Source organism: Rhipicephalus microplus, chromosome 6 (assembly GCF_043290135.1).
Source record: "Rhipicephalus microplus isolate Deutch F79 chromosome 6, USDA_Rmic, whole genome shotgun sequence".
Taxonomy (NCBI): Eukaryota; Metazoa; Arthropoda; class Arachnida; order Ixodida; family Ixodidae; genus Rhipicephalus; species Rhipicephalus microplus.
The window spans coordinates 181,049,042-181,063,194 of record NC_134705.1 but is presented as its reverse complement, the minus strand read 5'-3'; the positions used below and the strand labels follow the sequence as shown (position 1 = coordinate 181,063,194).

At 45.3% G+C, this 14,153-nt stretch overlaps 1 protein-coding gene across 2 annotated transcripts in view; it reads right to left on the bottom strand.

Moving 5' to 3' along the window:
• Positions 1–2,110: 2,110 nt before the first annotated feature.
• The window catches only part of LOC142765719 (uncharacterized), a 205,968-nt gene continuing 193,925 nt past the window's right edge, over positions 2,111–14,153 (bottom strand). For both annotated transcript variants that reach the window (XM_075867203.1, XM_075867204.1), the window contains exon 3: positions 2,111–5,059. In XM_075867203.1, coding sequence (XP_075723318.1) covers positions 2,926–5,059 — 2,134 coding nt within the window. In that variant the 3' untranslated portion in view covers positions 2,111–2,925. The remainder of the gene's footprint in view (positions 5,060–14,153) is intronic.

Sequence of the window (14,153 nt, the reverse complement as noted above, 5' to 3'; positions counted from 1 at the left end):
TGATGAGAGAGAGAGAGAGAGAGAGAGAGAGAGGGGGGCGGGCGCAACAAAGCAAAACAAACGGGCAACAACCAATAAGCGCGTATAAGAGGAGCGCGACTTTCTCGCAAGCACTGCAGCGAAGTCGGCGTATAGAACGAGCAATCGATCGAGGTCCATGAAAGCGTGCCCTCTCGATAGGGAACTCCATGAAAGAAAACTAACCCGACAAACAAGCGGGCATCGAAGATATTTCTTGCCCCTATAAACTATTTTGCAAATGCGTTTAAGTAGTGTCGTACACAGGGCTGTTGTTGGCCTTTGTATTTTGTATCCTTGACAATTTACCGAACTATGTTACGGTATAGGCGCACACGGATGAAAAGAAGTGGCCTGGTGCATACGATGTTTCACGGCCTTGTTAATTTACGTTGGAATGTACAAAAACAAGAAGATATCGGCTTAACAGCTCAAGATGGCGGTGCCCCTCTATCTAGTCTATAGACACCATGTAAGTGCCATTATATACTGGCGGCGAATATTATATGCACAAAGACGTAAAAGTCACAAGTTACGAGATGCAATTACTCAAGCTAACATGCAGACGACACCACTCACATTTTAATTTCTCGGTTGATAGCAATATCGCAAAGGTGTTAAATAGCTCATTTCGCAGAGATTTCGTAGTCGGCTTGCTTGTTTGTGAGCGAAAATTCGAGGTGTTTAGAAGAAGTTAACGATGCACAGTACTTGGTATTGTTTTTTTTTTAAATTAAATGTATATAAGGAGAGGTTGGTGGCAATGCGTGGCACCGGCTATACTCTTTACTTGTATACTGTTGATTGGCACAAGCATGAGCTTCGCCTTCAGGAGTAGGTCATGATAGCTAATTGAGCCTCCTGAACATGCTAACATGCGTGGGTTTTCGGCGCATGCCTCGACCGTGTGGTGGGGGGAACGAAGTTCGCTCGCAACATTGGTCGTTTCAAAGTATGACTAAATTTGTAATTGCAAGCACAGGTGGTAATTGCCCACTAGCGCAATAATTTTTTATGCTAATCGGACCGAGGGCCCACTGCGCGTCCTTATATATATGTCAACACGCGAATCGAAGCCAAGGAAGTTTCAAAAAAGAATTGCTGGAGTGGAAGCTTCCGCAAAGCTTTTCCAGCAAAAGTGAAGCTGCAGCTTTCGCCCTCCGAAAATCTCAGAAACATGCCATTTTATGGTGGTGCCAACTTGAAGGTCAAGTAGTTTTAATCTGTTAGTTTATAACACACGTAATTATAAGTTAAAAGTTTTCGATGAAATAACCCGCAGAGTCGAGTATCGTTGACTTAATATAGTATAATAAAGTTTGTCTTGAATTCGAGGCTTACTAAAGAAAACTAGTAACCCAAGAACGCCCATTGAGCAGTATGTGACCCGAAAAAGTTGCCACGTTAAGCTCGTTGGGCGTGGGAGAAAAAATGCTCCTTCTCAACAAGTTAGGTGTACAATAAACTTCCCTTTCTCAATCGCGCAACGGAAACAGCTCATCATGCCCCTAGTAAGATGGCTGCCACATCCGCCATCTTACGATGGGTACGGCTTCATTGGTGGGCAATAATTTCCACTCCATTTTTTTTTTTTTGAACTACCTTAATCAGCGCAGCTCTGCGCATCGTTGATGGTACTTCTGCTTATGGTGGTTAAATGTGCCTGAGCGCTCTGCAATGGGTGTTGACCTTTAAAACACCAACTCGGTGCTCAATTCACATCTTTTGACAACTGGCGCGATTTTACGCTTCTGTCATGCAATATATATGATGCATTAAGAAGACTCCCACAGCTCTACAAGGCATTCATATATCGTGCTTTTTTTTCAAAGCAGCTTCCCCAAATTTTCGGCTCATGTACAAGATGATTTTTCGTTCACAACCAACCCCGACGCCGACACAAACGTCGATGCTGGCATTTGTGCAAAAGGAACTCTTTAACGCTGTCACGTTATTAAATACAGGGGCAGGTTGGTTTTTCTTGTGGCACAGTTTTGGTTTCCCCCTGTAGAAGCGAAGGCAGGTTAGCTATTATTGTATGCACGGATAATGCCACCGTGTTCTACTGTTGTAGACGAAGCTTAAGGGCGCCCCATTTTTTCTTTCATTACCCCTCCCCTCCTCCTCTCACTCGCACGTTTCGCAGCTCCTTCAGAAAGCGGACCATTGTGAGAGCATTCACGTTCATATCGTCGTTCAATTTAACGGTGCATTGTGCTGGACGCCACCACGCTCAGGCTCAGATTGCACCTGGATCGAAATGAAGCTTTCATCATCATCAGCAGCAGCAGCAGCAGCAGCAGCAGCATCACCACCAACACCACCACCACCACCACCATCATCATCATCAGCAGCAGCATCATTATTATCATCGTCACCACCACCACCATGTGCACCACCACCATCATCATCACCACCACCACCACCACCAGGCAATGCATATCGATTACGCCGTTTAGGATGTAAAAATTCAGACTCCTATGAATACTAAATTATGCATCTGACATTGCATTTACATTTAACCTCAACGGAGAGTAACTTGACAGAGAACTACCGTAAACGTTACTGATAGAACACGGCCTCCAGTTAGCGTCACATCCGAAACATTCGACAGATAAGTATTCGAAAGAAGATGACACGTTCTATATATACTGCACCGTGCAGCCGTATGCACTTCCTTTCACGTGTAAAATTTTTTGGTGAATTGTTAAGTGCACTATACATGTTTCAACTGATACGCCAAACACAAAACTCGTGCCGATAGAACTCAACAATAGGAACAATCGATCGTACATTGACATTCCTATATATAAAAACGCTTACAAAAGTTGACTATGCATGCACTAACCGTCACGTGAACGCAAATTAGATTAGTGAAGAGTGCGTTAAAGGAGTATGCGTGCGATGTCACTGAGGGGAGTTGGCAGTCACATTATCGGCCGCATTATCGTACTTCGTGGCGACCGCACCGCAGCCTGCAGTAAACTGGACACCGGACGCTTCGCAACCGGGCAGTATGATCTTGGCGAGTAGGTTGCTTATCCTGGGAAAATAATTTCGGCGAGTCCTCACCGTTGCTTCGGACACTGCGCCGTGCCGAGGAACGTTTAGATTCAGAGTGCCCCTTTTCGACGAAGCCGCTTCGCATTGATTGAACACGTAATAGAAGAGGAACAAAGAGTCCCCATCCAAGTCCGTGCCCGGAACGGAGTCTACGCGTTTGCCGACTCCGGAACGGTAAATATCCAAGCCAGTGTGGAAAGCGGCAAGTTCGAACGCTCCCAGATACGCCTCGAGTCGCCGAGTCGAACCGACACCGTCATCGTATTCGTTCGAAGGCGTAAAGTACTTGGACGCGCATTGACCGAACGGGGAAGACATCAGCTTCTTGGCCAGTTTACGCCGGTGGACCGCCGCCTCCAGGATTCTCGGCGTGTACCTGGCTGCGGCTAGGAGTCGCAGCCAGGGGTCCTTCATCGTCGTCAGGTTGAACACCGGTTCGGGGACGGCGATCAGAGACGGCGTAGTCTCGGATATGACCGCGGTCGTGCCGAGAGCGTTACCCCGGCTCGTGATACCGAGCCAAAGCTTCCAGGTCGAATTGGCGAGAAACCTGAGCAACCTTGAGCTTTCCGATTCGACGCCGTACAGGTCACCCAGGTGCGTCGACAGGGCCGTAAAGTTGTCGTCGAAAGCGGCCGGGAGTCCGTACGACACGGAGAGGTCGTCCAAGAGGGCGAGAGCATCCGCCTTCGCGACCCGGCGGATGGACTCCTTAGCGAGTTGTTCAAGCTGCGAGGCTTCGGTGGTGATGGCACTCCAGTAGGAGAGAAGGTATGGGTCGTGCATAGCCATCAGGTTGAGGCAGGCGTCCCGCAGGTCCTTATCCGCCTTCCAGCGCCGGTGACTGGCCGAATCAATCACCGAAATGGAGCCATCGTCATTGCCATCCGGAACAACGGTCGTCGACTCTGCCACAATCAACGAGCCCAGCTCACGGTCAACGGCCATGGTCAACAGCTCCACGCCTACAGACTTGTACCAACCGTAGTTCCAGTCGGGATTTATTGCCGAACCCGCTTCTAGGGAGCACTTCTTGTCGGCTTCGGGGACGCTCCGCACGATCTCGGAGCATATTATTCTTCCCAAAAGCACAATAAAAAGAGTTCGCTCCGCATCGCTGGTGTTACCGAGGTTGACGTCAATGGTCTCTCTGACCTCGGTCATTGATCGTTCGTTACTGAACTCACCGGAAGCGAACCAGGTGCCATTCAGGCCATTGGGGAAACCAGTAGATGCCTGTTTTAACAGCTTCACCCCGGTACCCCTAACCCTGGGGACTGATCCTTTATTCCTGGCCTCTCCGGAAACGAACAAGCCGCCATTCTGGCCATATGAGAAACCGGAAGCAGACGCCAGTTTGAGCCGCTTTACTATTTCCTTGGGCGTTGGTCGTATGCTACTGGGCTCACCAGAAGTGACCCAATCGCCAGTTGCAGGGCGCTCCACAAAACCGGAAGCAGAAGCCGGTCTGAAGAGTTTTACCCGGAAGGTCTCGGGGTATCCGGTCACCGACACGTCGAAGAAGGGCGAGAATCCGATCCTGGCCAGCCTCACGATGCTGGTCGCCAGGGCAACCACAGAGGGCGAGTTGCCGAGTTCCAGGAGACCCCGGATCTCATCGAGCTCGTAACGAGACGTAAGTTGGTTGCGGGTGCATTGCAAGAAGAAGCTGCGCATCTTCCTGAACGGCCGCCTCTTGTCGTCCACGTGCAGGCGACGAGCCAATTTTCTCCTGTAGCCGTCCAAGATGGCATCATCGATGGAGTACCTTCCGCGACGTATTGTAGATTTGGCGTGCCGCTCCCGCCAGCGCGTGCAGACGTGGTCGTACAGACTCTCGCACGGACTGAACGTCGGGTCTAACTGCTGTTCCAGGAAGGCGACCGTCCTCTGGCATTCCACTGTGTCGCAGAATGAAGTGGCTTTGCTAGCGTCACTTGATTTCGTCTCATCGGCCACCGATTCTCTGTCATCCAGGCTGAAAAGAGAGAGATGAGTTATGCACAACCCGTTCATCTATCGTCCTCGTACAAAGCTAATCATCATCATCGGGCTGACTGGGCCCACTGCAGGGCCAAGGCCTCCCGTGTTTCCCCAATGAACTCGGTCCTGCACCTGCTGCTTTCACGTTATTCTTACAATCTTCTTAATCTCATCTGCCCACCTAACCTTCTGTCTACACCCTCGTACGCTTGTACTCTCATGAAATATATATATGTTACTCCTAACGACCAGTGCTCATCCTGTCATTGCATTAGGTGCTGTGCACGAGTGCAGTAATTCTCGATTCTGGATAAGATGTCGTTAACATAAGTTTGCTCTTCGACCTGCATATACCTCGCGTAGAATAGTAACTTGATGTAGCACATATATGTAGGAATGCGTGCACGGAATGTTCATGTTGAGCTTCAAAATAGTGTATACAGCAAGATTAATAACCAAAAGCATTATCACACACTTCACACGCATTGAATTAATAAAAGTCTGATTGGACATGTGATGCACGTTTTGCTAACGGGTGTAGTGTACCTCAAAGTATTAATAATTAAAAGGCTCTCGGTGAAAGACTGACGCATGATGAAATCCTTTATAGGTCCAATAACCGTATACATTGTGCGATATTTTGCTTATATCTTCGTTGTTAAAACTGACTAAAAGTAGTGTGATACGCCACGTATATGATGCTTGGCAATGTACAGCGTCGTAAAAATCTAAGGTGGACACCTTATAAGTATCCAGGACGTCTTAGCAGCTGATGTTTAATACACAGTTAGGAAAATTATAGTATAAAGTTTATTGGCACCATGATTATACGGCATGTGATGGGTATATTCCGCATGAAGCAAAAGAGACGTTTGAGTCTCACCGTCTTGAATACTATCGAACTCTTCAGCTTAAAGGGACACTAAGCGGAAAACGATATTTTGCGGTAGTGAAGTACGTTATTATCTCGACTTGCATAGACCTTATGTTGCTAATTAGAATACAAATGTCTGTCGTGTAATTGTAGTAATTTTTTGTTTTGTTAATGTCTCCGTTGTGCGAACCTTCCATTCCGTGCAACAAGACTTCCGCTTCATGCCGACTGCTGACATGTACGGATGGCGAGGCCCGTCAGGTGGCGTTAAATTCGGTGCTTTTTTTTTCTCACCATCCCCAGTTTCTGCGTGCAAGCTGAAATAAAGTCTTGATCGATTGATATTGTTCGACTGATCTGTGGGTGCCATAGACCTAGCATACGAAGCTTTCTGAAATTTCATCGAGCCAATGCCACGAAAAAACGAAAAATACATTTTGAAATTTTCGACGTGACCCGCCGAAGTTTCGGCGCGTGACTTGAAAATGAAACTTCAACCTTGATTTTTCTCCGCTGATAATGAACTTATCATACTTAAACTTTCGACATTAGAGGTTCCGGAGTGCTGCAGTTTGTCAATCCGATTGAAGTCATCGTTTTATACGTTATTGGCTTTGTATAATGTGTTCAACCCTGCAAAACTCAAGTTAAACGTGTCACACGAAATGGAGCACGCTTACATCCACGACTCGGATTCTAGCCGTCGCCCCCGTCGCTGGCCGACGTTCGCGGTGTCGTTCGACGTGGCGTTGAACTCGTCGGTGATGTCACGGTACTGGCGAGGGGGCAGCGTCGCGGTGTCGTTCAATGTGGCGTTGAACTCGTCGGTGATGTCACGGTACTCGGGAGGCGGCAGAGTCGCGTTATCGTCGTTCAGCATCCAGAAGAGGCCCGTCAGCACGAGCGCCCCCACGGCGGCCAGGGCACCGAGACCCCAGAGGTCGCACGTCCTGGCACGCGATCGGTTCCAGGAGTACAGGTTGTCCCTGTCGTAGCGAGCGATGAGGGCGTTGCAGAACGCCCGCTGGTCGACGGCCGCGACCTGATGGTCAGTGTCCGCGGAGGAGGGGTCGCTTGAGGTGCTCTGCGGGACGACTTGTTATTGATCGCGTTGCTTATTGTTGTGCTATACTCATCCGCTATCGTATAGGTTCCTAAACCAAACTGTGCCTTTCACCGTCATCTGGCTCAACACAGATTATCGTCTCAGAACACTGGGCAGCTATGCGTCATCAGGGTGGTTCAGTTATGTTTTACCTATATATATATATATATATATATATATATATATAGGCATGGTGGTTGAGTGGCCGTAGCGTTGCATATAGTCAAGTAGATCCTCCGTGAGTGGTCACAACGTGGTTTATTTCGACGTTCCGGCGTAGAGTCTGGCCTTCATCATATATGCACCTGATGAAGGCCAGACTCTAGGTTTGAACCGCTCACAGAGGATCTACTTGACTATATATATATATATATATATATATATATATATATATATATATATATATCTTTCTTCTTATTTACATTCCATTAATGTTAATAACTTCCCCTGTACATTCCTTGGCATTACTGTCTGTTATATCTCATTATTATTGTGTTAAAAACACGGAAAAACGAGCCCTTAGGTATACACTTCTTTCCCTTATTTCATTGAACGAGGGTCTCGTACTGGCAGACTTGGTGTGTTTAGGTTGTATAAGAGGGACAATTAATCAGCTGCCCGCTCATAATAAGTTCACGTGCTACGTGACGCCAAACATGCGCATAAGAGTGTTTTCACACTCGTTGTTTGGCTTATAGATGGCGCTGACTGTCACTCCTACTTCTAAATTCACAGATAAACCCAAAAAAGTGGATGGAGGGAGTGCCGCTGTAATAGCTCAGTGGTTAGAGCATCGAACGCGTAATTCGAAGGTCGTAGGTTCGATTCCTGCTTACAGTTGGTAATTTTTTCATCCACTTTTCTTTCTTCTTATTTACATTCCATTAATGTTAATAACTTCCCCTGTACATTCCTTGGCATTACTGTCTGTTATATCTCATTATTATTGTGTTAAAAACACGGAAAAACGAGCCCTTAGGTATACACTTCTTTCCCTTATTTCATTGAACGAGGGTCTCGTACTGGCAGACTTGGTGTGTTTAGGTTGTATAAGAGGGACAATTAATCAGCTGCCCGCTCATAATAAGTTCACGTGCTACGTGACGCCAAACATGCGCATAAGAGTGTTTTCACACTCGTTGTTTGGCTTATAGATGGCGCTGACTGTCACTCCTACTTCTAAATTCACAGATAAACCCAAAAAAGTGGATGGAGGGAGTGCCGCTGTAATAGCTCAGTGGTTAGAGCATCGAACGCGTAATTCGAAGGTCGTAGGTTCGATTCCTGCTTACAGTTGGTAATTTTTTCATCCACTTTTCTTTCTTCTTATTTACATTCCATTAATGTTAATAACTTCCCCTGTACATTCCTTGGCATTACTGTCTGTTATATCTCATTATTATTGTGTTAAAAACACGGAAAAACGAGCCCTTAGGTATACACTTCTTTCCCTTATTTCATTGAACGAGGGTCTCGTACTGGCAGACTTGGTGTGTTTAGGTTGTATAGGAGGGACAATTAATCAGCTGCCCGCTCATAATAAGTTCACGTGCTACGTGACGCCAAACATGCGCATAAGAGTGTTTTCACACTCGTTGTTTGGCTTATAGATGGCGCTGACTGTCACTCCTACTTCTAAATTCACAGATAAACCCAAAAAAGTGGATGGAGGGAGTGCCGCTGTAATAGCTCAGTGGTTAGAGCATCGAACGCGTAATTCGAAGGTCGTAGGTTCGATTCCTGCTTACAGTTGGTAATTTTTTCATCCACTTTTCTTTCTTCTTATTTACATTCCATTAATGTTAATAACTTCCCCTGTACATTCCTTGGCATTACTGTCTGTTATATCTCATTATTATTGTGTTAAAAACACGGAAAAACGAGCCCTTAGGTATACACTTCTTTCCCTTATTTCATTGAACGAGGGTCTCGTACTGGCAGACTTGGTGTGTTTAGGTTGTATAAGAGGGACAATTAATCAGCTGCCCGCTCATAATAAGTTCACGTGCTACGTGACGCCAAACATGCGCATAAGAGTGTTTTCACACTCGTTGTTTGGCTTATAGATGGCGCTGACTGTCACTCCTACTTCTAAATTCACAGATAAACCCAAAAAAGTGGATGGAGGGAGTGCCGCTGTAATAGCTCAGTGGTTAGAGCATCGAACGCGTAATTCGAAGGTCGTAGGTTCGATTCCTGCTTACAGTTGGTAATTTTTTCATCCACTTTTCTTTCTTCTTATTTACATTCCATTAATGTTAATAACTTCCCCTGTACATTCCTTGGCATTACTGTCTGTTATATCTCATTATTATTGTGTTAAAAACACGGAAAAACGAGCCCTTAGGTATACACTTCTTTCCCTTATATATATATATATATATATAAGGGAAAGAAGTGTATACCTAAGGGCTCGTTTTCCGTGTTTTCACACAATATTAATGAGATCTAACAGACAGTAATGCCAAGGAATGTACAGGGGAAGTTATTAGAACCAATAAAATGTAAATAAAAAGAAAGAAGAAAGAAAAGTGGATGAAAAAATAACTGGTTATTTTTTCATCCACTTTTCTTTCTTCTTTCTTCTTATTTACATTCCATGGGTTCTAATAACTTACCCTGTACATTCCTTGGCATTACTGTCTGTTAGATCTCATATATATATATATATATATATATATATATATATACTCCTTATAACGCGACTCCATGCATAACCCTTATTTCTAAACAATAACCATCACCTTTCCAATGGTCACGCCTTTCGACGTGATCGCAGGGCCACTTACGGTGAGCGCATTATCAGCCAGGGTGTTTTTCAAATTCTTCATACACGCGAGAGCTAAGTGCTGCAGCTTTCAAGACAGGAAACGCTTGATGGTCGTCGTCGCTGTCCACTATTTTTTAGGTTTCGTTCAAAGTTCTCAATATATCCAGGAAGCCGGACATTTTTCGTCTATATTTTACTGGATACAGTCGGCGTTAACCAGCACCCGTGATTGCCCGGGAGAGTGACTCGCCGGAAATCTCGAGGGAGATCTTAGGGAACATAAAAAAAAAAAAAACAGCGATGTCACAGAACGCCGCGAGCTTTCGTACTCAACGCTACGCTACGTATTTGAGTGCACTGCAGGTCGCAGTGGGCTGCACATTAGCTATATAATATAGCCCGGAGTACTTGCACAACCCGATTTCGAACGATTTGCGTAAGGACATACTTGCGTTGTCATGATCAGGTGGCGGTGGTGATGGTGATGATAATTGCCTGTATGAATGGTTCACACCCACACTTGGGGATTGGCCAAGAAATGATGTATTCGAAGGGTAAAGTGATATCATATAAGATTTTTATGACTAAGGAATGATCGAATAGTTAGCACAAATTACAGATGTTAATTGGGGACATGTTCCCAATATACCACTGAGCGATACCCACAACGGGCCGATGGAGAAAAAAAACGAGCGACTTAACAATAAGTTTTGCTATCTTAATTATCACGATTTTTAGGGTAATAATATACTATCAAGGAACTTAAACTGTGTAGATTCTTCAGAGATGCGCACTTTGATTTTATTCTTTTCCACAATTTTACGATTGCGGGAGGAAGTGGACGACGCAATAGATGCGTGTTAATAGAGAATGCTAAGTTCATCGTTAAGAAAGATTATCAAAATCAAGCATATTCATTAAGAACTTAACATTTCGAAATTATGGGCATTTCATTTTAAATAACAAGGCATGCACCGTTCGTTTCATGGCCGAACCCCTATGGTGGGTTGAGCCAGGGTAAAAGGGACAAAAAAGAAAAACAAAAGAACACAGCAAACCAGGTTGGGTCTGGCACAGTCGTCTTTGTGTCTTCACTGTATTGAGAGTGAATCTTTGGAGCACTTTTTTTTTTTTTGTCATGCCGGAAATTCAAAAGTCAAAGGAAACGATTACTAGAAAAACCCCTACTAAAGTTCGACTTAAACTTGACACTTCCAGTGATTCTTTCATTTGGCGCAGTCGCATTTGGTTTCAGCCACAAGAACGTTTTTACCGCTGTTACAGGTTTTTCACTAGAATCTAAATGAATGGAATGCTAAACACAGCTAAATTATGTTGTTTTATATATAGACTTTTTTGTACTTGTTTATTATGTTAACGTTTTCAGGGTTTTTTTGTTTGTTTAGAAATCCATCACCTAACAATTATTACCATACATTCTTAGCTAATGAATTCAACCCTTTCTTTCAAGAAGTGAACTAATTTAAAAAGCAAGGCACCGTCCCATTCATGGCCTATCCCCTTAGGTGGGTTGCGCCATGTTGTTGAGGAACCAACCGACCAACCTTTCGAATTCTTCTATACGCCCCGTTTAAGGCTGCCTACACATTTAGCCCTGTCGAATAGCTAGATTACAAAAAAAGGGAAACACACATACGAGACCTTGTACGAGAGACTCCTCTGTACTGTAGCTTTTTAGATTCAACTTCCCGCATAGGGAAAGGGCTAAATTTAGGAAGGCTTTTAGTGGAGCCCTTCTAAAGAATCTGAACATAAAACCCGAAACAATAAACATGGGAAAGTGGACCCGCCCAGTTGCACTTCCAACGAAAGGGCAGGTGGGAGTGTAGCACCCTTACAAGATTCGCAACATTGTTACGCTGTTAGAAAAGCATCAAGAACTAAAAACAAAGAGCGATAGACAAGCATATAGTGTGCAATACATTTCGAGTGTGTTATCTCAAAAGCATGTCATTACGATATACATACAGATGATAATATGGATGTAGCAATCTGTATAGCGAACAACCATGTAAAGCAGCAGCGATGCATCAATAGTTAAATAAACAGTAATGTAGATAAACTAGTAAATATAGCAATGAGCTATATTCCTTTGTGATGGTTACTGTTTCGAGTATATCAATGATGTGCACTTGGGAAAGTAAACAGTTGAAACTGTACGCCCTACTTTTCCTGTTCAAGTCGCCCTCGTTTTTCGTTAGGTGCAACTACATTGTAACGTCGTATACCGACTATGGAACAAGTAGCACCCTTTGCTGCTCCTATAGAAAGATGGCGCAGCAACGCAAGTCCAGCGCACACGTCACCTCATTCAACCTTACCCTCAGAAACAGGTGTTCCGAGCCGGGCAAATGAACGAGAGCGAAGCGGTAAATAAATAAATAACGGCGAGGCGACGTTAAAGCGCGACGCGGTGAATTGGAGGGCCCGCCGCAGTAATGCGCATGAAGGCGCCACCAGCCTTCTAAAGCGTATACCGCGCCTCTCGCCTTGCACCCCTTTCTCGTTTCCTCCTCTCGAAAGAGCCGCAACCGAACTCCGCAATGATCGGTCCCGTGGCAACAACGACACACACTCTGGAGCGCGATATTCTGCGTAACATGGAGCTGTGCGTCCCTGCTTTTGAAGCAAGAAAGACAACCACGAACGAAACTGAAGGGGGAAAAAAATCGAAGATACCAGCAACGCTGGCATCGGCACGCGGGAAAATTGGGAGCCGCACTGGGAGACGGAGGGTTTTTGCGACAACGAGAGATTGGCGACACTCTACAGAGGTTCGCAGCGGTATATACGGAAATTTTGCGTCTCTTTACTTCATCTTTTTTTTTTCGAACGAGAGACGGTTTTTTTTTTTTTTTTAGAAGGTAAGGATATTGTGACAGGAAGAAAGGCGAGAGGAGTCACAGACACGACGCGAGGGAGAAAGAAGCTTTCTAAATATAAGAAGGAACGGTAATAGAGGGAAAAAAAAATGCGACGTAAGAAGAAGGGAGCGACGTAGAGGGCAGCATCGTCGTGCATTCGGTCGGAGAGAAGTGACAGTCGAGCGAGGGGCAGCAGAAAGTGAGGGAGAGAATATACGTGGAAAGAGAGAAAACGGACGTCCACTCATTGGCTGGCACGCAAAGACCGCGACCTTTAGGACGCCACGCCCACTCTCTTTTGAAACGTGACCGGCAGCCGACACGCCCACTGTGTCCCCCTCTTTTACAAGCCTCCCTCCGCACTCTCATGCCGGTACGTAACTCCACCCCACTCACTGCTGTACGCTCTCGCGCTCCCCTATAGTTCCCTCTTGCGACATCGAAAGAGCTTATACAGATGTAGAGATGAAGAAGGGAAGGGTAGAATAGAGCGATAAAGAGATGAGAGAGAGAAGTAAGGGGAAAGAGAGAACAGAAATCCAAATTGATATCGTCTGCGTGGAGGGCCTCGTCTCGTCGCCATTGCTGTGCTACCCGACAGCAGCGATCCGCTCGCCCTGCAGCCGACGGAGCTTCGATGTCCGTAGCTGTTCTTGTTTTTATTCTCGTTTCTACTTTGTTTTGTGCCCCCCCCCCCCACGCCCACCATGTCTGTTCCCACCCGAATACATACTTTCACATCATATCTTTTTTTTCTAATCTGATTTATAATTTGCGTTACCTTCCTCCGTTATCAGCGCTGTCCGTTTCTTTTGCCGCGTACAAGTCTGCTTCGATTGCGGCTTTATTTATTATTAGGAATTCATTTTTTCCGGATGAGCTACAGACAGTTGCACCGTTTAGTTCGAGCTTCTGTTTTCATCACACGTTGTTTCTAAAATATACATACACGCTGAGGCTTTTTTCCACGGAGAAAACGGTGTCTTCTAATACGTCCCTTCAAGATTCCCAGCGCGCCATGTCTCGACCATCGGTTAATTTTGATTTTTTCTTTATTTTTTTAAGGAATCGAGCTGTAGGGAAACTATAGGTGAAATAGCGAGGAAGGGTGTGACGCCCGCAGCAACGGGCTGCAGTGCGAGACCTGTGTAGTTAGACTTAGGTGCACCTTAAGTAACCCCAGGTGGTTCAAATTTTCGGAGCCCTTCAGTACGGCGTCACTAATGATTATATGACAACTATGGGAGGTTAAACGTAACAATTTTTATTCCAACAATTATAGGTGTACGCCCTTCTGTTCTTCAAAACCCTCACGAACGGCATAATAACACCTTTTTGCCAGTTACACCCTTCTCTGAGAGTGTACCAGCAAAGAAAAAGGTGTAAATCTGTAAAACACTCTTTTTACACCTATAAGGGTGTAAACATTTTTATTGTGTGGGCATGCTGTTCACT